The sequence below is a fragment of the Typopeltis vanoorti genome, chromosome 17 (genome assembly GCF_054136105.1).
Source record: "Typopeltis vanoorti isolate ZY-2024b chromosome 17, IOZ_Tvanoo_1.0, whole genome shotgun sequence".
Lineage (NCBI taxonomy): Eukaryota > Metazoa > Arthropoda > Arachnida > Uropygi > Thelyphonidae > Typopeltis > Typopeltis vanoorti.
This window is the reverse complement of record NC_143565.1, coordinates 75,909,447-75,936,278: the sequence shown is the minus strand read 5'-3', so window position 1 is coordinate 75,936,278 and position 26,832 is coordinate 75,909,447. Positions and strand designations below refer to the sequence as shown.

General features: G+C 34.3%; 1 protein-coding gene across 2 annotated transcripts in view; it reads left to right on the top strand.

The window, feature by feature from the left end:
- The window catches only part of LOC150097510 (uncharacterized), a 235,351-nt gene that overhangs the window by 149,244 nt on the left and 59,275 nt on the right, over window positions 1–26,832 (top strand). For both annotated transcript variants that reach the window (XM_090407294.1, XM_090407295.1), the window contains 2 exons: window positions 5,807–5,904; window positions 16,626–16,727. In XM_090407294.1, the coding sequence (XP_090263420.1) occupies window positions 5,807–5,904; window positions 16,626–16,727 (200 nt within the window). The remainder of the gene's footprint in view (window positions 1–5,806; window positions 5,905–16,625; window positions 16,728–26,832) is intronic.

Genomic DNA, 26,832 nt, shown 5'->3' with positions numbered 1-26,832 from the left:
AGCTGGGGTATGTCAACAGTTGATAGTGGAATCTGATAAGAGAAACTGTCCAACTAGCAATCCATTCACAAAAGATGGGGGGATTATAAGACAGTTGCTTGGTAAGAAGGCCTCGTTGCCAAACTCAATTAAGGTTTCTCCAAACTTTTTGCAAAGATGGGTAATCTTTTATGCAATAAGAATGCTGGAACTTATATTGTTGATCACAAATTAATTGCTGGGTCTCCAGGTAGTAAAGAGGATTGTCTGTTAATGACCGCCTCCATTACTTTTGAGAGTATTTAGGTAAAAGCATCAATACTAGACAATATTCTTATGGATGACTTATCTTGCATTTGAAGGACAGGCTGGATAATGGTTAGCTGCTCTGCTAATGGTTAGTGTCTAGATGAGTTTAACAAATTGTTTAGATAATATATGTTGGTTGTTAATTCTGATGCACAGTTGAAGGAATACCATCTGGATCAAGGAATTTATTAGTATCAAGACTGTTGAGGATTTCTCTGATTTCTTGGTGAAAGATGTGAGCAGTTTGTATATAGTGGGAGGAGATTTGCCTTGATCATCTGTACAAGGGAAACCATCAGTTGGAGGGAAAAGGCTGATGCCAAGAGGTCTGCTTTATATCATCAGGATGTGAGGTAGAAAAAAAGGAAATATAGAAGTTGTGTCTAACAGCTTTAGCAAGAAACCAGAAAGTTTAGCTGCTGTTTGAGCAGGAGACAAGCTGCTTTGCATTAGTCATTACTGCTTTGTTGTTTATAGTTGTTATGGGATATAGTATAGGCCAAATGAGAAGCTGTGGTTTCTAACTTGAACCATTGAGTTTATGTGAAATTTTTTTTTCATGGACTACTTTTTGTACACATGTTAGAGAGTCAAAAATTGGATAGAAGTTAGGGATTTTGAGTGGAGTGAGAAATGAAGACCCCATTCCAGCAATTATTTGGTTGGGGCATATTTTGGATCAGGAGAGAAAAAACATAATCAGACCATGGAAATGCCTCTGGTGCCTGCACTGTCAGTTTGATCCTAACCAGTACTGTTTCAGTGCCATAGGATCCAAGGCTGAGAGAAGCAGAATCTGCAGAGAAGGAAACACGAACAAGGTTATTGTTGTAGGAGAGAGAGAGAGAGAGCTAATATCTTCAGTGTATTTGGAGAGAGAGCTGGTTAAGGAAAAATCCAGTGTTAGAAGAATGGTAAAGATTATTCAATATTCTAGTTGTAAATGAACAGTTTTGTTAAATTGTTACTGATAGTATATAGTTCAGCTTTCCTTCAAACTTGATCTGTGAAGTTAGAGATGGAAATCCAGTTTGGATTATGATCATTTGAAGTCTCCAGGGAAGATGTTTTCACTGTTAATTAGTATGAAATCAGTTTTGCTCATAATGATGTAATGCTTAAAAGCATTTCATCACGTCTATTTTAGTTGACAACCACAAAAAAGTATTTGTTAAATATAAAACTCTTTTATATATACATGCTTGTAATATTTTACCTTGTAGCTAAGATAATTTATTCATTCTTGATAATTGTTTTATTTATTTATTTTTTATTTAGACTAGCTATATTAAAGTTTGATTAAGAGCGGGAAAATGATTGGTTTAAAGTTAATTTGAAGAAGGGAAAAAGTGATAGTTATATGTGTGTACTTAATTTAGTTTTTCAAGTGAAATTCTATTGGGAATTCTGTTTTAGTAATATGAAACTAGAACCTTTTTGGAAGATACTTTATTATTATTTTTTTCTTTTTGAAACACCATAAATTATCCTTGGTAATAATAATATTTGTTGATTTACATACATTTTGTAGCAATCAGGTGTCTGTCCATTATAATTGAATGCTAGAAGGACTATCAAGCCATCCCCATATTCATGGCGAAGCTCAAAGGGAGTGCCATCCACTATGACACGCAGTGAATGACCAGAGAGAAAGCTGGCTATCCTGTTACAGAGGATGGCAAGTGTGGACCAAAGGAAGGCAGTGTGCAAAGCAGGCTTCGATGCCAAACACAATTAAAAGCCATGGAAATGTCAAGGGCGACAATGCACATTTTTCCCATATAAGTGATGCAATCTGAGATCAGCAGTGGATCTGGATTGGCAGAAATCATATTGGTGATTGCTGAGTAACTGGTAACTCACTCCATTATTTTTGGGAAGATTGAGATGATGGCAATTCATCAGGAGGCTTTTGTGTCCCTTTATTTGAATGAGTTGGATATATGTTTGCTTCCATGTAACCGGATAGTTGCCAACTTGAATATAGAGGATTGAAGAGACAATAGAGGACAGGCATTATCTCTGGAGCACAATGTTTGAGTATAATAGGAGAGATGCCATTGAGACCAAAAGACTGTAGGGTCTAGGTTGTCTAATATTCTTCTTGTTGTTTAAGAGATACTTGTCGTGAGAGGTTTCTTCAATTAACCTTTAAAGAGACTTATTGGTTTGTTTTTCAGGAGGAAAATACTGAGATTCTCAGAGGAAAAATTCTTTGAAAATTTCATTTATAATTGTTCCTTATGTTCTGTATGGGAGACTGAAAGGACTCCTTTATTCATATTGCCACCATGGCGGAATTGTTGCAAAATGATTCTTATGTCTTTTTGCTGAAAGACCACGAAATGCATACACTGCTCGGTTGCTGACATGGAAGGAGGTAATTTGCCTTCATCATATATGAAGGAGTTAGAGGAAAAGAGTGATACCAGGAGGTCAGCTTTATCTTCAGGTACTGTAAGAGTAATGCATCTGGAGAGGAGAGAGAGAGAGAGAGAGATAAGTGGAAATGCAAGTGAGCAGAAATTGCATCCAATGGCTTTTGCAAGAGACCAATGACCAATTTTGCAAGAGACCAAAGTGGAAATGCAAGTGAGCAGAAATTGCATCCAATGGCTTTTGCAAGAGACCAAAAGACACAGCTTCTGTTTGGACAAGAGGTTGGTTTTCTGTTATTGGGCTTTATGAAGTTAGATTTGCTGATAGTTGTTTTACATTTCTTGCATGCTTTCACAGAGGCTGAGTATGAAGCTAAGGTTCTTGACAAACCTCTTATAATTTTTTTAGAAGAATATTGTCCCAACCCATCTTTTATATATTAGGCTCAGTAGCCTGGTATAGTCAAGTAATTTGAAATCTTATAAACAGAATTTTGGTAATGATCTCTTCTGTCTGTCAGTGCACATGTTCTCTGGTTGGTTGGTTTTGCAGGAGGAAAATCTTGAGATTCTCAGAGGAAAAAATTCTTTTAAATTCCATGTATAATTTTTCCTTATGTTCTGTGTGGGAGATTTATAATTTTTCAATAAAAACATGTTTTGTATTTTGTTACATTTATTGTGATGACCTCAGTAGTATATATAACTTAAGTTAGCCTAAATTGTAACTTAAGTTAAAATTTTTTTAGTTCATGCTTTGTAATTAATGTGTAGCTTATTTATAATTGGAACTATTTTTCAATTAATGTCTGAATGATATTTAACTAAAAGTAATTATGTAGGATATCTGCTATCTAGTGATATCTAATTATCTTACATTAATTTTTTTTTTTTGACGGGCCTTAAGTAACAAAGCTTTCTTATATTAACATTTCTAATTATTATAAGAAATAATGCATTTTTCTGCTTGGAAATACATTTTTGGAAATGTTTAACTACAAGATAAATATGCTATTTATTTTTGCAGTATTGATGACAACACAGAATGATAAGAAAATAATATTTATTAACTTATTTGCTAATATTTTGCTGGTATTATATCTCGCATCTTCAAAGTACAATAACAGTTTGTCATAGTACACGAAAGAAAACAGAAGCTTTAAAACATACTCCAAACCTCGATAAGTATGGCTGTACAAATTTACCAAAAATCTGGGAGACAGTCAATTTAATATTTTTTTTCACTCTTTTTCCAACATAGATGAACTTTAGTTCCTTGTGTTGTCCATTACAATTTTTTTTCAACTAGTCCCACTATTATACCTAATTGTTGTTGTTTTGTGTACTGTGACAAACTGTTTTTATTCTCTGAAGATGCTGGGTATAATACCAGTGAAATATCAGGCAATAAGTTAAATATTATTTTCTTATCACTCTGTGTTGTCATCAATACTGTGAAAATAAATAATATGTACTGTGAATGCATAAGCCTTTCCAAGCTTTTATGATTTTTTGTGATTAATAATAATAAAAAAAAAGTTATCCTTTTCTTTTTTTTTAATTATTTTTTCAAATTCGGCAAGTAGGAAAGAATGGAAATTTGAAATGGCAACTAAAGATTTTGTTCTTAGGAAATTTTTAAGTTTGAAGTTTTTAAGAAAACATTTAAAAATATTAATAGAAGATTCCAAAGAATAGAAGATTTGTAGCATTGTGAATATTTAAACTGGAAGAGTTGAGACTGTCAACAAGTGTTTAGTAAATAAAAGATATTGGAGTTGACATTCTCAACATTTGAGGAAACACTAAATGAAAAGCTGTCTTCTGTTTTAAAGGAAGCTGGATCTATTTATTATTCTGTAGGAAAATGTGACAGAAATTAGTAAAATCTGAAACTGTGAAGTGGCTTAACCTGAAGAGCTGTACTTAGATATATTGTTTATGAAATAGTAGAAGAAACTCTTTTTCCCTAGTAAAAAATTTGTGATTGTGCATCATATTGAACTATGTGAGGTAAGAATATTTGTTTTCCATTGAGGCAGAGAGGTTGAATGGAGCAAGTGTATGTATGTAAGCTAAATGGGGAGATAAAAAAGGATCCCATGGAAAAGAAGAAGCGAATTTTATATTTTTGGATACAAAGAAATGGACTGCATATTTTGTTGTTTTGGAAAACAAGCTGTTTTAGTCTGTTAGACATGATTAAGGATATGTTAAATAACCCAGTAATAGAATGAGTCAGAGAACGATTGATTTTTTTTTTTTTTTTTTTTTTTTTTTTTTTTTTTTTTTTTTTTTTTTTTGGATAAGAAAATCTAAAGTGTATACTTAATTTAGAAGGCCTCAGCGGCATTGCTATAGCTTTTGCCACCCCTCTCAATACACACCAAAAATACTACAAAAAGTCAAAACAATGTATAGGGTAATGTTCAAATGCTGCCTGGGGCAGACCCCCCCCACTATGCCACTGGAAAGCCTTGGATCCAGTTATTTTTGTAGTTATGTATTTAATTTTATTTAAAATGTATATAATGTTCTAGTTTCATTAAATGTATATATTAAAAAAAAAAAAAATAGGATATCTGCTATCTAGCAATATCCAATTATCTTACATTACTTTTTTTTCCTTGACGGGCCATAAGTAACAAAGCTTTCTTATATTAACATTTCTAATTATTGCAAGAAATATTACATTTTTCTGCTATACATTTTTGGTAATGTTTAACTACATGATAAATAATAATTTTAAAAAAAAGTCATCTTTTCTTTTTTATTTAATTATTTTACCAAATTCAGCTGCTACTTAAAAAAAAAAAAAAAAAATTAATGTAATATAATAGGATATTGCCAGATAGCAGATATCTACAAATCAGTACTGTCGACAGGGTGTAGCATAGAGGCAGCCTGCTTCACGGTGCGGCTTAATAAGGACACTCATTCAGCAATATTGCAGTAGGCACCGTCACTATGCTAACAGTTTCTGTTAGCGTAGCAAGTATGGAAAGAAGTTTTTCCAAGCTTAAACTGATTAAAAATTATTTGCAAACAGCAATGACCCAAGAAAGATTACTTTGGATTATGAAGTATGACATTGTTTTATGCTTTGATGACAACTTCATTGATTTATTTCATTATTTCAGCTCTGGGATTCACTGGTGGTGTTCCATATAATGTACTCAAACCTTGTCTAGATAAGTGTTCTCCAGCACAGTTGTATAATGTAGAACATTACAATCCAGTAAGTAAAAAAATATTTTTGTTGAAAGTTTTTTTTTTATTTCATTTGGTTATACTATAAGTTAATGATGCTAAGAAATTATATTCTTGGTTTATCCTTTATCCAAGTATAAGCAAACAAAGTCTGCATGTGAAGTAAACATGCAAACTTTGCTTAGGCTTGGGTAAAGGATAATACCAAGAATAATATCATTTCTTGACATCTTTAAAATAATTTTGTTATTTGGGTAAAGGCAGCCTGCTGTCTATTGTACATGTCAGTATATCATGAAACTCAATTTTTTCTTTTCTTTTTTTTTCACCAAAAAAAAAGTTAATTAGATGACTAATTGAGTTTTTCATCCTTTTTCACATATTATGTTTTCAGATTTGCTTCACTTAGAATTTATTTTCACATATACTCCTGAAATTGTCATCATCTTCATCAAATTCCTGATATATAATCAGGAATTTGATGAAGATAATGTATAGGATACTATGATATTATTACAAGATAACATTACATTATTCCTATCAACAATTTTCCTCGAAATGAGTCTATTATATGTGAGGATTCCAGCATTGTTAGACCTTATATTTCGGCCTTCTAAGTCACTTCTAACTGCATCAGTCCACCTAGACCTTTGTCTTCCTCAGGATCTTTTTTCTGATATCTTCACATCAAACCTGCTTTGCTAATTTTTCCTTTCCCATTCTGATTAAGTGACCATTCCATTTAAGATTAACTCTCTTACATATTTTTTTATGCTAACAGTGTCTTCCTTCCTAATATCTTCAATTTTAATATGATTCTACCATGATATCGTCTCTTTACTCCTCTAATTTTTCTCAGATTTCAGATATCTGTGACCTCTAGTCTTGAGTCATCTGTTTTACTCATAACCCAGTTCTCAGGTCACTATATTAAAATTGGTTTGAACACTGTTGAAATACTGCTAGTTTATGTTTTGACTAACTTTTATGTTAAATAACTTTCTCAGATGACTACCCACAGTACCAACTTTGTTTATTCTCTTATCTATTTCCATATATAATTTGCCATCTTCATTAAAAATTGTGCCTAAATAGGCACAATATTTTATGTGCTATGAAATATTTTACTTGTTCTATACGTTTTCCAGCCAGAGTTCTCAATGTTCCTGCCTATTTTCATTGACTTTTTTATCTAATTTTCATATCATGCTTGTCATCATCATCATCATCATCAAATTCCTGCCATGTACCCTCAAGGGATGTATGGGATATGATAGTACTACATGAAAAAATTACATCATTACTAACTTCCTATCTACAATTTTCCTCCAAATCAGTCTGTTACTTGTTATTCTATTATATTAGTTCTGCTAATGCATTTCTGGATGCTGACAATGTCAAGTTCTTTCCTAATATTCTCGTTTTTAATGTGATATTGCCATTGATGCCATCTGTTCACACCTCTAATCTTTCTCAAGACTCTCATATCTGCGGTCTCTAGTCTTTGGTCAAGTGTTTTACTTCTGACCCAGCTCTCAGATCCATAAGTTACAACTGGTTTGAACACTGTCTTGTATACAGCTAATTTAGTGTTCTGACTAATTTCTCTCTTATTCCATATGAATTTATTCAATTGACTTCCTACCATACCAGCTTTGTTGATTCTGTTGTCTGTTTCCATATTTAATTTACCATCTTCACTAAAAATCATGCCTAAGTAGCTGAAATGTTTTACTTGTTCCACAGGTTCTCCATTCACAACACAGTTGACATTTTCAACGATTCTGCCTATTTCATTGTCTTTGTCTTTTTATTGCTGATCTTCAAACCATATCTATTACAACAGTTATTCAATTTAGTCAGAGAATCTTGCAAACTTGTAGCGGATTTATTTAGAAGTATAACATCATCTGCATAAAGCAAAGAGCTGACATTAACATCTGCAATTTTGATATCATGTTTAATACCACTTTCCTTCATGATGTGATCCATTCAGTTTAGTAAAGGGATCCTGCAAACTTTATTATCATTATTATTGTATGAGCACCTCCATGGAGTTCTGAGACTCACTGTGGGAGACCCAAAGTATCAACACAGTATCTATCATGCCTTTCTTTGAAACCAATAACAGACAAAGCACTCACAACCGACTCAGACAACCCATTTCATGCATTCACCACTCTCCAAGGAAAAAATTTAGTTCTCACTCCCTTACTAATCACACATTTATCTTACTTCTAAAGATGACCTCTTCTTTTTCCATCTCTAGCAAAGTCCTGAAATATTTGACTTGCATTAATGTCATATCTCCCATTTTTTGCCTATCAAGCAACTTTTGCAATCCATGAATCCTCAATCTATTCTCAAAGGGAGCATTCCATAGACCACTCACCATCTTGGTCATTCACCTCTCGATCCTCTCCAACACTTACTATCCCCACAAAATTCAAGTGACCAGACCTGTGCACAGTAAACCAGATGTGGTCATATCAAGATTTTCAAAGAGAAATAACTTGTATTATCTCTGTTTGTAATGTGTTCTTCAATAACTTGTAACCCTGTGAGCTACCTACTACTTTAGCAATATGCCCACTAAACTTCAGCTCTGTATCTACTACCCTTAAATCCCTGGCTTCATCAATTTCCTGGAGTGTAGTTCCCTGAATGTGATACACAGTTTGTAATCTTTGTATCCCAAAATGTATAACTCTACCCTTTTCCAAATTAAATTGACATCCATTGTGTTTTGCCAGTAGTGTCAACCTATTTAAATCATTCTGCAAGCTCTCAACATCACCTTGATTAACTATTACCTTACCTAACTTTGCATTATCTGCAAACAACTGAATATCTCCCTCTTTATCTGTGAACAACTGAATATTTCCTGTATCATTTAAGTACAAATTAATCAGCAGTGGTTCGAGCACAGAGACCTGTGGCACACCACTAGTCACTGCCTTCATCTGGATTCTGCTCCTCCATGTACTAGTTTATATTATTGCTCCATCATCTGCCCTTTAATCTATATCACCACGTGGAATTCAAATGGATGTGTAGTATCAACATCAAAATCAGTACTATCAAGATAATACTAGCAGTATCATCTTGTAGCCATTCCTTTTATTCAACATATCCATATTGGAAGTAGAAAAAGCCATCAAAAGCCTGATATGTGAAAAGGCAGCTGGATTAGATGATATTTGACCAGAAATGCTCAAGTATGGAGGTTATAAAAGTCTTACAGTGGCTGCACTGCATAGTTCAGAAAACATGGACAGAGGGACAAATTCCAGATGATTGGAGTAAAGCTCTCATAGTACCCATATATAAAAAGGAAAATAAAACTGAATGTGAGAATTACAGAGGTATTTCCCTACTGAGTGTTCCTACTAAGATTTATGCAAGTGTATTTGAGAAAGGGTTGAGAAGGATTGTGGAAGGGAAGCTTTTCACTTTATGACAGAGTTGAGAAATCATGGGAATATAACCAAGATCTGTATTTAAGCTTTGTAGATCTGGAAATATGGTATGAAGGCCAGTAATGACAATGAAAATAGGCAGAAGCATTGAAAATATCAACTGCATTGTGAATGGAGAATCTATAGAACAAGTAAAACATTTCTGTTAGTTACAATTTTTAGTGAAGATGGCAAATTAAATATTGAAATTGACAACAGAATCAACAAAGCTGGTATGGTAGGAAGTCAACTGAATAAATTTATAAGGAATAAAAGAGAAATTAGTCAGAACACTAAATTAGCTGTATACAAGACAGTGTTCAAACCAATTTTAACTTATGGATCTAAAAGCTGGGTTAGAAATAAAACACTTGACCAAAGACTAGAGACCTCAGATATGAGTCCTGAGAAAGATTATTGGCATGAACAGATGGCATCAATGGCAATATCATATTAAAAACGAGGATATTAGGAAAGAACTTTACATTGTTAGCATCCAGGGATATGTTAGCAGAGCTTATCTCAGGTGGTATGGTTACTTAAACAGAATGGGAGAAGAAAGATTAGCAAAAGAAGTGTTCTCTGCCAGGTTGGCAGGAAAAAGACCAAGATATAGGTGTATTGATACAGTAAAGAGTGCCTTAGAAGATAGAAATATAAGATCTTGTAATGTTGGAGTCTTGACAGGTAACAGATTGATTTGGAGAAAAATTGTAGATATGAAGTTAATAATGATTATTTATTGATTTAGCGTATGGCTCACACATGAAAAGTTACATTACATTAATCCTTAATATATATGGACATAGTAATAGACATATGTTCAATAAGAAGACATAATACAGTCATAAAAGAGACACTCAAGAATCAAGAATAGGCTACAACTGAATGTCTAGGTTGATTATCCAGTCGACTGCACTTGGTGTAGCATGGATGAAGTCTGACAGGTTTCCACTGTATGCACGTAGGACACATTCTGCTATAATATGATTAATTGTCTGGCGGGGTGATCCACAGTCGCACCTGGGTGAGGCAATCATGCCCCATTTATAAAGGTGGTCTGCACATCTGCCATGGTTGGTGCAGATTCGGTTAAGGGCAGACCAAGTTTTCCGAGGTAGGTCAAAACCCGAAAGTATCTGTGTTGGGTCCACTAATTCATGGAAGATCCCTGTTGAAGTGTTACACCAGGACTCTTTCCACTTCTCCTTCATGTTGAAGCTTGTCTCTGCATGATTTTTTGCTGTTAAGATTGGAGGGTGCCTTGACTTTAGCCTGTTTTTTTCTAGGGGGGGGTGGGATGTCTTCATGGATTGGAAGATTTTGGATTTCCATGATTTTGCTGTATTCATGTAGAAGAAAGTTGAATCTGAGGATGTGTGCAGCTGGGATGTTGCTTAGCACTGGGACCAGTAGGTTGGGGTTGATTTTACAGTTCCAGAAATAAGGCACATAGTGGTGTTAAGCTGGGCATTGACCAAATACACATGGGCGCTGTTCATCCATATGGGTGAACAGTATTCAGCTGTAGAGTAAACGAGGTCAAGAGCAGTGCAGCGAAGCGTTGTTGCTGTTAATAATGTAAGTTTTTCATGTAGTACTATCATATCCTGTACACCTCTTGAGGATGCATATCAGGAATTTGATGATGATAATTAATATTCAGTATGTGTTTTAATTTCCTCTAAATAAATAGTTATGAATAGCTAACCATTTTATAAGCCTTTCTTTGAGAATTTCCATAGCCCACAGAGATTGCATTGCATGCAAAGTCCATCTGTATGGTGAATTGAAGCTGAAGATATCTAGACAATGAACAAACTATCCTTTTTAAAATTCTGCCAGAATAGTAATGTTATCCCAAACTGTGTTAAATTAAAACACCAGTTTAATTTGCCAAAGGCTCTGCACATACCATTGCACCAATTTCACCCTTTAACTGGAGCAAATTGACACCATGTGCATTATCCTTGCCAACGCAAATGAAGCTATCTGTCTGCTAGAAGAGGAATTTGCTGCTATGCTGATCACTGACCTCTGGATGATCCTTTCTGACATCTCAAACGTTTCAGCAGAGAAAGAGTTTCAAGAAATAAGATGTTGGCACATCAAGAAATAGGACAGTCTGTTACAAAACTATGCTTTCAAGCCTTAACAACCTCGGAAAAATGGCTTTATAAATCTGTCATCATTCACCCTGAAACCAGAAGCAATCTGTGCACTTGCTCATGATATAACTATGCACTTGCATTCCTACTCATAATGCCAACAATCACAGATTGGATGTATTCAGTGAACTTGCACATGCAAATCCACCAAACAGGAACTTCTCAGGGAAAGAATATGAAACTCTATTAGAAAAAAAAAACAAAAAAATAGAAATCTAGTTATGAAAGCAGATAAGGGGAATGCCACTGTTGCTTTAAACCAAATGATTATACATGTAAGTTTGCCTCCCTGCTTAGAGATTGCTCTACCTAACTTTCTTTAAACCACAATCCTACCAATATGCGGATCAAAACACAGGCTCCTTAAAGGATCAGCTCTTGGCCTGTGGAAGTCATTTGGCCACATCCTAAAGAAATACAACCACCTAACAGACTACATAAAAAAAAGAAATAAATAAAAGAAATAAAAAAAAAAAAATGGCAGCTCTTAGCTTCTTCACCAAGGATATCTGCTAGTTGCTTACCAGGTTCCATGCAGTTGCAAGCTGCTGTCCTACTATGGCCAAACATGCAAGATAGCTAATATCAGAATTTCTTGACACACAAACTGCATCTGATTCCACCATTACAGCCACTCTAGACATGTTGACTATGCTTTGGACACCCACTGCAGGAAACATTGGAAGAAAGCCGTTCTTCTCCACTTGAATCTGCCTGCACCCTGAGAAACTTTCCAAAATTTGCGAAGCGTTCTTCCTTAGACCTTCAGCCCAATGGTCAAGACCACCTAATTTAGCTCACTAGGGGTGCCATATAGGACTCTAGGCTCAACTTCAGTTGCCTTTTTTCAGCCTCATTTACCCAGTATTAGTGTCTATGGTCTATGTGCACATATCATTGTTCTGTGTTCCCTGATGATGGCAGTTTGATTTTGCTAAAATTCAAGTTTTTTTTTGGTATTATAATTAATAATCAGTATACGTTTGTAATTTCCTCAAAAATAATTGTTATTCCCAAAAAATGCTTGACTAATTTCTCAACAATTCACTCCACCTCTTTCACATAGATGGTCAGTTTATACTGTTGGTATTTTTTACAAATATTTCCATGCATACTTTTCATCAGAATTATCATTAATAATTATCCCAATTTCTTCTAAACCCCTTAAAACTCATGCTGCAGCTATCCAATACTTCAAATGCATAACTTCAAACACAGAAGAAAATTTTCTTCCTCCTGATTCATTCCTTTATCTGCTGGCTTTTGGAATTCTCCTTATGTATTTGCTGAAGAGTACAATCTCCAGTTCTTCAAATCTGCTATTAAGAAGTTTCTTCTTTTTTTTTTCTCACCTTTGTACCCTTCCTTAGTAAACTGCTCGAAAAAATTAACAGAACAATTTTTTTTTGTTTGTGAATCTTTGATATAATAGGCATTCTGGTATGTGTATTCTGAGTATCCAGTAGATAAAATAAACAAGCAATAAATATAATAATAGAAATTGATTTACCACTCAACAGGTCTGCAAATTACTCATGCTACAAAAATACTGCAACCAGATCACTTCATTCCTGTGTTTTAACTTTCTTAGTGCAGTTAGCCACATCTCCATTACCTATTTGGATGACAAATCATCATCATTCAGATGATTCTTTAAGATAGTGGGCTCTTTGTCACTTTGAAGCTGGGCATTCACAGAGAAGGTGGCACTTTACTTAATATATCATGAAGGGTTGGCTTGGCACCATGGACGGTTTCAGGAAACAAGAACCAGAAAAGGAGTTAGCCAAGATTATGTGAGGGATATGTCAACCAGAACAACACAGCTGTTTAGCTCTAAACAACAAGATGGAACCCATGATGTTTTGTCACTTGTCTGTTAAGGTTGCTGCAGCTACAGGTGAAAACGTATCCATCCCAGACTATGTTAAGAAGAATTAATTCAAATGGACACTCTGCAAAGAAGCTAGTAGTTTGCATCTGATTAACTACAAACCACCACAGAACTTGTAGAAACTGGTGCTGTGAACATATGACGTGGAGCCCTGACAAATGAAATATTGTTCTGTTCTTTGATGATTCCTGTTTTAGTCTACAAACAGATTCTAGACATTGTTTGATCCAGAAAGAACGACGAAGTGGTACCATCCCTCCAACATCAGAGAAAAGGACACATTTTGGAAACACTGTTCTCATGTGGGGGTGAATAATTATCAGTGGCCATGCAGCTTCCTCCCCTCCCCCCTTCATGTTTTTGATCCTCAAACCATCAAGTGGTATAGGAGTATCTTGAAACTGAAGATATCAAATCACTGCTGTGGGCCAGTGATCAGCAGACTTAAATCTTGAATGCCCTTTGGTATCTCATTGCATCTGAGTCACTGCCTTAGTCACTTGGTGAGCTAAAGTTTGCTCTGGTAGAAGAATGTTGCCTCAGAATCTTATAGATACACACTTATATGGAACATGGTCTATTTCTGTCAGACCTGTTTAGCTATTGGAGGAGGATCATACATTGTACTAATACGTGACTCTGTTTCCGAGCATGTTATGTTGACTTCTTCGATGTGATCTTTTTGGTAATTTTTATGCATCCCACCCAATGTAATGTCCCTCATACCTGTCTCCTCATTTCATCATTCTATTGTTCATATTATTGTGTTATACATTATTCTGTTGTATTGTATTGACCATATCAGATTTTGTCATTTTTCATCACAAACTGTGCGAGTTACACCACATTATCTAAATGTTTTGCCAAGCAGCTACTAACATAGGTTGAAAAATTTGTCATGGATGTGATTACCATAAGAAAAAAAAAATAGTGTGAAACAAGAGTGCTCTCGTTTCTTGGAGCCCTTGGGGATGCGTTTCATAATAATAATTTTCTTCATTTCCTCACTTACATAATCAAGAAATTTACTATGAAATTGGAAATAAATAATACATATTTCATTTTTTGATGTATTGATGAACAAAAAACCAGAAGGTGGTATATTTCTAGAAGCTTATCATAAACTCACCCACACAAGATTTATTTTCATGTTGATCTTTCTTCATCCTATACAGAAATTTAGCATTATTAATATTCTGAAAAATTAAGTACAGTAAACCCTCGATTTAACGGACTAATAGGGAATAAGGGGTGTCTGTTAAATCGCGAATTTTTTAAAATAAAAATATCTGTAACATTATACTGCAATTTTATCAATATTAGCACTGGAATAACAAAAAAATTGTGTTACACACACACACACTTTTAGATAAGTTAATGTGAAGTTAATGTTCAATGTTGAGGTATTTGGTTTAGGTAATCCTGCTTTGAAAAAACTATCAAGTTTTTTTTAAACTTTTGAATTCTGCTGTTTTTTTTTTATAATTAACTCCCTAAAATTACAAAAATGTGTTTAATAAAGCTGCTGCAGAAAGTCATGCCATGCGACAAAAGAACCAATTAGTGCGATTGACGTGATCACTAATCATTCGCCAAGCATGTTTTATGAATGGTGACTCATTTATGTCGGCTAAATTACTACAGTGTTTTTCCAAAATATGATGGTCTATTCACCAAAATTTGTTAAAAATAACAGGAAATTAACAACAAAAAATAACCTGTTAGTTTAATTATAAGCAAATCTTGGTTAAAAGCATTTTAAAATTAACAGGGTGTTAATTTTCACGTGACATACGGACTGGAAATTTTGTCCGTTAAATCCGAAGTAAACAAAAAGGATGTGTTCAACATCTTATATTCTTAAAAGTGGTTTATAAATTGTTATACAGAGCAGATACTGATATAAGATATAGATCTATCTCCCTTCCATACCCTGGTATGATTTTTACTCATATGGCTTTATTACTTAATCATTTAAATATTAGAGTGGATTTATAAGCCTGTTCAGTAAACATGCAGCTTCTTAAGGCCTCCAAATGTTAACATCACCTTTCTTAAATATCCACAGGGATATAAAATTCACTGTTTTTGTGGAAAACCTTACATCTGTCAGACTGAGAAATTATGAGTTTGAGAAGGCAAATGTCAAACGATATTGCTAATAACAGAAATGAGAAATCAAGCTTAACCACACATTTCATTTATATATCATATCATGGAATGGACTGTGGTGCTGTCCTTGGAAGAATATTTCTTATGTCATACATATAGAAAAGCTTAGGTACTGTTGATTATTTGTAATAATGCTTCACGGAATAAACAAACCAAGAGAGGAAAAATGCATTTATTAAACTTTTGAATTTCTGAAACTGATATTTTGTTGGGTTTCTACCCAGCATCATCAGAGTACAATTATAACTGTGACAGCATATAGCACAGAACTAAGTCATTGCAGAAAACCAAATTTTAACTGAAAACAGAACTAATGTCCTTACATGGCACCCGCTTAGACCAGATAATCATAAACTTAACTTAGGGAAGGTCAGCTATTAGGTCTCTGATAGGTCTCTTCTCTAAAAGCATGTTCAGAAGGGGTGCTAAAGTTCTTTTCATTCAAAAAAAAAAAAAAATTAAATAGTTTTCTGATTTAGTAATTGCATCTAGTAAAATACATTCCCTTTGCATGTTCTAGATACAGTCTAACTACCAGTGACATTCAGTACTGAATTTTGAGAAAACAATGAAGGCGTTCTACTTAAAGTAAATGCTTTTTATGAATCCCACCCACAAGAAGCTGTAAACTTCTGTGTTATTAGTGTCGGTGAACTAAGGAATAAATTATCTGTAGACTCAGCTCTAGAATATCCAAACATGAAACTTTTTCTAACCTCCAATAAGCAAGGTGGTCTCATACTAGGCAATAAAATTCATCTCCTACCTAAAGACATTTACAGGCAACTATCCTTGCAGTGGGATTCAAACCACAGCCTGTTGGTTGAAGAGTGGGTGCATCAATTCTGGACCAACCATTGCTAGCTATTCAGTGGCTCATCCAGTTTTTTTACTTCTGACAGTGATAAGCAAAGTGATATTGTTCTGCTCTACTTGGGTTAGTATTTTATAATTGTTGACATCCACCTTCTATTATTTATTTATATATAACTAATTGTTTTAATCAAAATATATTAATTAATAAGGAACTTGTGTTTTTACTTATTTTCTTTTTTAGTATCTAGTCGCAGATACTGATGAGTTATGGCAAATCCATAGCCTGAGAGACTTCAAACAGAAAGTACCTGAAGAAGGAGAAAGTTGGCGTGAATTATATCTTGTAAGTTTGCAAAATATTTCTTTTCTTTATATTTTTACTTAGTGCATTTTTTAGTTTTTTGGGGGGAAATTTTAGAATATCCATATAATTAGCATTCATAGTATTTGGACATTCAGAACCATTTTGTCATTCTAATAATTTCTTCAGATGATTAGAAAGCAATTTTTATGCTAGATTATATATTACTGGTTTGAAGGAGGGGGTGGCATGTCACAGCTGAGCCCATCTGGCAAAATGGATCTAATGTGGTTTTAAACCATGTTCCGTTTTGCCATGGAGAAGACAAGCACATTTGCTATAGGATGTTTTGAAGACTTCAGAATGAGTTTTCTAGTTTTTTTTATTTTTATTTTTTTTTATATATGTGGTTACCACCCACAAAAGGTTATTAATAAACCTATAGTACATTTGTATTGTTAGTGGATTTTTTTTCCCATTCTAATCAATTTTATATATTTTTTTGTAATGCTTTATTTTTACATAGTCCAGAAACGCTTCTCCAAAAACCAAACATGGAACTTTTTTTCAAGCCACTTCAGGTCCCAAATATGCAGAGTGATCTGAAACCAGGCAATGAAATTCATCTCCCACACAAAGACAGTCAAAAACATTCATGCCAACAGCAGGATTTGAACCCTCAGGTGTCGACAGTGATCCTTTATTTGGTAAGACTTGGATTTAAACCTTATCTAGTATGCTCAGACACATGTATCTTTTCAGTGAGTTCTGTAATCAAGAATTCGTTAATGCATTCAGTAGGTTGACAAACATTTCTCCACTCAGAACACTTTTACACCTATTGAATATAGTTGCAAAAGTGTTTATTTTGGTGTATAATCATTCATTATTTTCTGTATTCCCCTAATTACTGTGACTCCCCCCCCCCCAAGGGTGAGGGGGTTATTGGTATGCTTCATATTTGCATTCAGTTCTGGGTCCATTAGGCAGGTTTATACACTCCTGTGCTATAATGGATAAAATATACCACCAATGAATGCTGAAAACAAAATTTGTATATTGCACACACACACATTTGATATTTTTATTAACTGGAGATGATTACTTGAAACGATTTTGTGTTCTTAGGAACGTTAAAATATATATATATATATATATATATATATGTGTGTATTTATTAAGAAAATAAAAATTAAGGCATGGATTTCAGAAACTAAGGTTTCATGTCACTCCTAATGTCAGATAATAGGAAAAAAAAATAGTAGGTAAGGGAGATACAGAGTAACTCCATTACCTATGGCAGGTATAGACCTGCTAAGTGTTGTTATTTTTTTCTAAAAATTCGTGATTTTTTATTAGAAACTAATTGTACAAACTTTATATATATATATATATATATATATAGTTATCTTTAAATCTCATGAAACAGCTTTAAAAAATTACTTTAAAAAATATATTTTAATATTAATTTCTGATGTTGCTATAATATGTTTTTCCTTATTCTTTTTCATATAGAACTATAGTATATTCATTGCACTAAAAATTCCTGTTAATTAGGACCTCTGTAATTCAGTCAGTATTGACAATTGTCCTTTGTTTGGTAAAACTTGGATTCAAACTTATCCAGGGAAAAAAAAAAAAAACCTTCATAAAGGTTTTTCAACTGAAAGTGAGTTAGCCTGTTTCTTATAGAGGTGACAGTTTTTCTTCCAGAAACTTGGGTTTTTCATTCTGCAAAATAACTAGGCATACTGGCCAGAAAACACATACATTTATCGGACATAATACATTGGTCTTGTAGCCTTAGTTGCTTTGGTAGTAATTTCAAATAACTGTAACTTCTGTTAATTGATTTAAACAAAAAAAAACCAGCATTTCACTGCTTTTTGATAGCAGCATCAGAATGAACCTGTACAGCAATGAGAAAGCACATATGTAAATATATTTTTTATTAATTTATATTAATTTTTTATTCATCATCATCAGATTCCTGATGTGTACCCTCAAGGATTTTACAGGATATAATTGTACTACATGAAAAACTTAACATCATTACTAACTTCCTATCTATTATTCCAACATTATCAGATCTTATATTTCTGTCTTCTAAGGCACTTTTTACTGTATCAATTTACCTACATCTTGGGCTTCCTCTGGGTGTTTTTCCTGCCAACCTGGCAGAGAACACTTGTTTTGCTAATCTTTCCTCTCCCATTCTGTTTATGTGACCATACCACTGAGATTAGCTCTGCTAATACATTCCTGGATGCTGACAATGTCAAGTTCTTTCCTAATATCCTCATTTTTAGTATGATATTGCCATTGATGCCATCTGTTCATGTCCCTAATCTTTTTCAGGACTCTCATATCTGCAATCTCTAGTCTTTGGTCAAGTGTTTTACATCTGACCCAGCTCTCAGATCCATAAGTTAAAATTGGTTTGAACACTGTCTTGTATATAGCTAATTTAGTGTTATGACTAATTTCTCTCTTATTCCATATAAATTTATTCAGTTGACTTCCTACCATATCAGCTTTGTTGATTCTGTTATCTATTTTCATATTTAATTTGCCATCTTCACTAAAAATTGTGTGTAGGTAACTGAAATGTTTTTCTGGTTCTATAGGTTCTCCATTCACAATGCAGTTGATATTTTCATTGCTTCTGTCTATTTTCATAGTCTTTGTCTTGTTATTGCTGATTTTCATACCAAATTTAGTACAACAGTTATTCAGTTTAGACAGGGAATCTTTTAGACTTGTACCAGATTTATTTAAAGTGTAACATCATCTGCATAAAGTAAAGAACTGAGATTAACATTTCCAATTTTGATATCGGGTTTAATACTACTTTCCTTCATAATGTGATCCATATAGTTAATGAATAATAGACGGGATAATGTACATACTTGTCTTATTTAACCAGATTTAACATCACACCATCTTCCTGTAATTCCTTCAATTCTAACTGCTGACTTACAACTCAAATAAAGACTAAGTATTGCTTGATATAATGTCTCATTATAGTTTCTCAAGTATACTTGCATAAATCTTACCAGGAACACTCGGTAGAGAAATACCTCTGTAATTCTCACATTCAGTTTTATTTCCCTTTTTTATATATGGGTACTATGAGAGCTCTGCTCCAATCATCTGGAATTTGTCCCTCTGTTCAGGCCTTCTGATCTATGCATTGCAACCACTGCAAGACTTTTATTCCTCCATACTTGAGCATTTCTGGTCAAATATCATCTACTCCTGCTGCCTTTCCATTTCAGCTTTTGATGGCTTTTTCTATTTCAAGTATGGATATATATTTCTAATTGCATGCCTGTTCAGTGTTTTTTATCACTGTGCTATCACTGCTTGTTTCATTTGTAATTTTTCGAAGTAATTACTCCATACATCAAGGATATCTTTCTCTCCAGTTTTCGTGTCACCTTTATTATCTATATTTCCTTTTACAGCACTCTTTCCTCCATTTCTGAGCTTTTTCTACAGTCTCTAGAATATCTTGCCACCTTCTTAATTATTTTCTATGTTCTTGCCAAAGTCTTCCTATGATTTTTGTTTTGATAGTTTTGCACATTGTTTAGCTTTCTTACATTTGTCTCTGTACAGTATTCTCTAAATGCACAAGCTGACTTATTTGTCAGCAACTTTCAATATGCTTTCTTCTTTTCATTCATTGCTTCTTTAACTTCCTGTGTCCACAATGGAGTGCTGATTTTTCTATCCTTGCAGACAACCTCACCACATGTCTCTTTGGCTGAATCAATCACTGTTTTCTTCACAACTTGCCATGAATCTCCAAGGTTTAGTTCCTGTTCTCAAACTCTTTCATTTTTTCTTAAATAATGTTTTGTATTTTTGTCTACAGTTCACATCTGAGAGCTGTTCAACTTTTATTTGCTTTAAAACATTTCTTACATGTTCTTCTTTTTAATTTGAAATTCAATTTTATTCTGTTGAAAACTAAATAATGATCATTTCCTATTTCAAATCCTCTATACATGCTATTGTTCTGCACCAGTGAGAAAACAGTATTAACAATAAAATAGTCAATGAGATTTTTCTTATTCCTTGCATTTTCACTTCATGTGAATTTCTGTACATTTTTATGTTGGAACATGGTGTTAGTAATAACCAGTTCATGTTCTGAGCAGAAATCTAACAGGTATTTGCCATTATTATTAGCTTTGCTCTTTCCTCCAAATTTTCCCAAAATATTTTTGTATGTCTGACAATCATTTCCTACTCTGCTATTTAGATCCCAATAGAGACAAATAAGTCTCATTGTCCAGTCCCCCATTCTGATATTGCTCACTTGAGACTGCCTGCTATTCAAGAAGATTAGCCTCATATTTAGTGTTGCTTATTATGGATACTCCTTTTTTTTTTTATTTTCATTGCCTGAATGTAACATTTTGTATTTATTGCTCAGAAAGATCTCACCAGTTTTTGTCTTTTTTGTTTCAGTCATCGCTATTATGTCGATCTGGAACTTATCCAATTCCTCGGCTAGCTCCATTTCTTTGTCATTCAGGCTTCTTATGTTGATAGTACATCTCTTGAACTCTGGTGATGTTGATTTGGGGTGCATTTTAGGATTTGTCCAGTGGCTGACTTTTCGCTTTTTGCCCTGGTTCTCTGGCAAAAACAATGGGGACCTTGTGTAACTGGGCGACGGCCCAGCAGGCATGAAATTCTGTCATGTTGTACCATCATTTTTCTATTTTGGTTTAAGCCAATAAGAATACAATTTGGTCATTTGAATCCTCGTTCGTTTAGTATCCACGTAGATACTTAATGGTACACCATGAGAAGGTGAGAATTAGACATTAGATCAGAAGCTTTGGTCGCTTCTCTGCATTCCTTTAAAGGCTATGTCGAGGTCTCCTCTCAGTTATACAGCTTTGACCCTTAAGCACCTCTTTTTTTTATTAATTTATATATATATAGTAGAACCTCGGTTGTCGAACACCTCTGTTCTCGAACAATTCGGTTCCTGAACATATTTTCCGAACAAAAAAACGCCCCGGTTACCGAACAGAATTTCAGTTCCAGAACAGGCAAGCGGCAACCATGTGTGCTCCGTGTGCTGAGCTGTAAGGTGGGAAAGCATTAGTTACGCGGCAGCCTTTGTTCAGTGCAGAAACTTGCTCGAATTTGCAGTGAGTTTTCTTGATTTTCTATGTGTTTTGTTGTTTTTTTTTCATAAATTATTATTAATTAAGCCACTATGGGGCCGCAGAAGAATAATGATAGCAGCAAAACAAAAAGAAAAGTTGTTAGAACCACCACGATAAAGATGAAAAAAGAAATCATATCCAAACATGAAAATGGCATTCATGTCTCGGATCTTGCTATGCAGTTCAGTATGGCAAAATCAACAATCTGTACAATACTCAAAAATAAAGAGGCGATCAATTTTCGTCTCTATTTTATCTATTTATTGTGTTTATTCTTTTTATGTAATATTTATGCATTTTCATTATGTTTGTATATGATGTTATGTATGAAGTACTGTTGTAAAGGTTTAAATAAACAATCATCTGGGGGTTCGGGAACGGGTTAATCCATTTAACATTAATTCTTATGGGAAAACGGTTTCAGTTTTTGAACGATTCAGTTTCCGAACAGACTTTGGGAACGAATTAAGTTCGGCAACCGAGGTTTCACTGTATATTGTATCTGCCCTCCAACCAACAGGTTGGAGGGCAGATACAATAACCACTCAGCCAACCATGCTGGTAGAACATGAAGTTGTTTTATATTATTATGATTTTTATTATTTTTTGGCTTTCACCAAGAGACATAAGTCCTAAGGTGGCAGTAGCACAAACTCCATGAATTACACAAATTCATATTTATGCTGGATATAAATATAGCTATGCAAAGAAACATTCATGCAGTTCTTACAATATAAATGCACTAACAACCAAAAATGGTACTTTGAAGCAGAATATTTACACTTACACTAATTTATGTAAACAGAATTCTGTGGAACATCTGTATGGATATACTAATGGGCTACAATACATTGTTGTTGATTTACACTCATGCATAGACCCACACTTCACTATGTAGGCATTCAAAACTGAAATTCTACGGAATAGGTTGGTTAATCCTTCTTCCAGGAGTGTCTTATGTGTGTTTTCACCAGGCTAGTTTTACTGTTCTGAGGTATGAAAAACCTGGGTTTCTGTTTGAAAAAGAACCTCTAATTCTATATGAGACCAGCTAACTCACCTTTAGTTGAAAGAGACCAGATAAAGGTTCCTCACGTCATCGACAGGAATTGAACCCATTTCTTTCTAACCGAAGGGCTTCATCTATACCGACTGAACTATAGAGGCTTTCTACGATACGTACATTTTAATATTTTTCTTCAAGGATTAGGAATTTGTCTCTTCTGGCTATACTGGTCTTTCCATCTTGCAGCTGGTCTTCCTCTCTTTCTCCCTTTGGCCTGTATCTATCCACCTCTTTTGGTAGCTGATATCTTTCCATTTCTCTCTATATTCCTTGATCTTTTCATTTACGTCGTAAATGTCTAGTTCTTTTCTGATGTCTTCATTTCTTATGTGGTCCAATTTTGTGCATTATTGAATCACTTTTAAAAATTTCATCTCTGCAACTTGTGTTTTACTTTAATATTTCTTTTTGATGGTCCATATTGTTGAATCATATATAGAGTGTTTTGATGGTCCATATTGTTGAATCATATATAGAGTGGAGTGGTAATTACTTTATAAAATTTTAGTTGAGTTTCTCTTCTTGTTTTTTTTATTCAGTGTGCTTTTAATTGTTCCACAGATTTAATGAAATTTCTTTATTTTTTCAAATATACCTTTATCTTTTAGATATGTTATTATGCAGCCTAAATAATTAAACGAGCCGAGATGAGGCCTTGATAAGACCTCATCTCGACTACTGTGCCCAGATTTGGTCACCTAGGTTCCTTCTTGATGGGGAGGAACCTAGGTGACCAAATCTGGGCACAGTAGTTGAGATGAGGTCTTATCAAGGTTTGGTACAGAGGTACAATAACTTGCTTGTCTCTGCTCGTCAAGATATTTTTCAACAACCAAGTGAGTTGATGAGCTGATTTAGCTACTTTTGCAATGTGCCCCCTAAACTTCATCTCCCTATCCACCAACACTCCCAAGTCCCTGGCCTCATCAGTCTCCTGGAGTACAGTTCCACCAGTTTGGTATACTGCTGCTAATCTTTTCACCCCAAAATGCAAAACCTTATATTTTGGCATTTTTTTTTACATTTCGCCTCTGGATCCTCTCCACCGGCGAGTGACTAAGATGATAGCGGGTGTATGGAATGAACCGTATGAGAACAGGTTGAAGATTTGTGGGTTGCAGAAATTAGTTGATAGGCGGAAAAGGGGGAGATATGATTGAGACATTCAAATTGCTAAAGGGGTTCTATAGGATTAATTCAGTGGATATTTTTGAGATCAGGACTAGTGGTGGGAGAACTAGGGGACACCTATGGAAGCTGGGCAAGAGTGTGGTTAGCAGGGGTGTTAGAGCTAGGTTCTTTACTTTTAGAGTGGTAAATGAGTGGAATAAGCTGCCAGAGTCTGTTGTGGGTGCTATGACAGTGAGTGAGTTCAAGGCAAGGTATGATAAATACTGTATGAATGTCATATAGTTGTGTGGACATGATGTTTAGGGCCTCCCTCGATGAGTCTAAGGACTCCCTGGAGTCGCCCGTAATAATAATAACTTGTAATATGATCTGATTATCTGCATACAGCATTGTATTGATAACTGTTCTTCTGGTTAACTGGATACCTTGTTTTATTATTGTTTTCCATATTTTAATAACCTGATCAATATATATATATATATATTGAATAGCATTGGACATAAACTATATTCCTGTCTGAAACCCTGATTTATTTCAATCTCTTCTGTTAATTTATTACTTAACTGTTACTGTATTTGTGTATATAAACTTTGTATAACTTGTACCAAATGTAATGGATATCCTTGTTTTTTCATTTTATTCCATAGTTTTTCTCTGTGTATATTATCAAAAGCTTTCTTGTAATCTATAATGTTATAGTGTAATAAGGCCATATGAGTCTCTAAATTAAATTCTTGTCTTTTTTCTTTCAATAATGTTTTGACACATAAATATTGACTATACCTAATCTTTCATGTCTGAAACTATTTTGTACTTCTGAGAGTAGATTGTTTGCAATCTTTCTGAGTCTTTTATTCAGGATTTTATCGTAAATTTTGTACTCTGTATTTAATAAACTTATTCCTCTGTAATTTTCACAATCATCTCTGTCTCCTTTCTTAAATATATATATATATATATATCTGAAAGCACACCCCAACTCATCTGAAAGCACACCCCAACTCAACATCACTACAGTTAAAGATCGGTACTATCAACATAAGAAGCCTGAATGGCAAAGAAATGGAGCCAGCTGAGAAATTAGATAAGTACCAGTCGACATAATAGGGGTGACTGAAACAAAAAAGACAAAAACTGGTGAGATATTTTCTGAGCAATATTTTTGTATTGTCAGACATACAAAAATATTTTGTGAAAATTTGGAGAAAAGAGCAAAGTTAATAATAATGGCAAATACCTGTTAGATTTCTGCTCAGGACATGGACTGGTTATTACTAACACCATGTTCCAACATAAAAATGTGCACAAATTCACATGGAGAGAAGAGGCAAGGAATAAGAAAAGTCTCATTGACTATGTTATTGTTGTTAGTGATGTTTTCTCCCTGGTGCAGGACACCAGAGTGTACAGAGGATTTAAAATTGGAAGCAATTACTATTTAGTCTTGAGCAGGATAAAATTGAATTTCATATTGAAAAGAATGACATGTAAGAAAGTTTTAAAGCGAATAAAAGTTGAGCAGCTCTCAGATGTGAACTGTAGACTAAAATACACAAAGATTATTGAAGACAAAATGAAAGAGTTTGAGAACAGGAACCAAACCTTGGAGATTCAGTGGCAAGCCTTGAAGAAAACCCAAATTGATTAAGGCAGAGAGGCATGTGGTGAGATTGTCTGCAAGGATAGAAAAATCTGAACTCCATGATGGACACAGGAAGTTAAAGAGGCAGTGAAGGAAAAGAAGAAAGCATTTCAAAAGTTCCTGTCAAATAAGTCAGCTTTTGCTCTTAGAGAATACAGAGACAAATGTAAGAAAGCGAAACACTGTGTAAAACTAGCTAAACAAAAGTCATGGGAGGACTTTGGCAAGAACATAGAAAATAAATATCAAGAAGGTGGTAAGATATTCTGGAGGTTGTTGAAGAAGTTTAGAAATGGAGGAAAGAGTGCCGTAAAAGGAGTTAGAGATGATAAAGGTGATATGAAAACAGGAGAAAAAGATATCCTTGAAGTATGGAGTAATTACTTCGAAAAATTGCTAAATGAAACAAGCAGCGATAGCACAGTGGTAAAAAACACTCAACTGGCACACAGTCAGAAATACATATCCATACTTGAAATAGAAAAAGCCATCAACGACTTGAAATGTGGAAAGGCAGCAGGAGTAGATGATATTCGACCAGAAATGCTGAAGTATGGTGGTATAAAAGTCTTACAGTGGCTGCACTGCATAGCTCAGAAAGCCTGACAGTGGGACGAATTCCTGATGATTGGAGTAGAGCTCTAATAGTACCCATATATAAAAAGGGAAACAAAACTGAATATGAGAATTATAGAAGTATTTCCCTACGGAGTGTTCGTGGCAAGATCTGTGCAAGTATACTTGAGAAACTGTTGAGAAGAATTGTGGAAGAAAAGCTTGGTGAAGAACAAGCTGGATTCAGGCCAAATAGAGGCTGTCAGGATCATATCTTTACTTTCAACAAATAGTTGAGGAGATTGCCACTAGAGGGCTATATGGTATGTAGTGTTTGTGGATAGCTCCTGAACAGATAAGTAATATTTTGAGTAAAAATTGATGAATTTGCATAGTATTTATATAGTATTGTTTACTTTTAGTATTTTACCGTGTCTGGGTGATTTTTGTTTGTTTTTTGAGTATTTTAATAGTAAATTGATAGATACGATTATCTGTGCACGTGGCTCCCATAAAGAGGAATACAAAGTTGGCGTCCGGGTCGCTATATTTGTCTAAAAT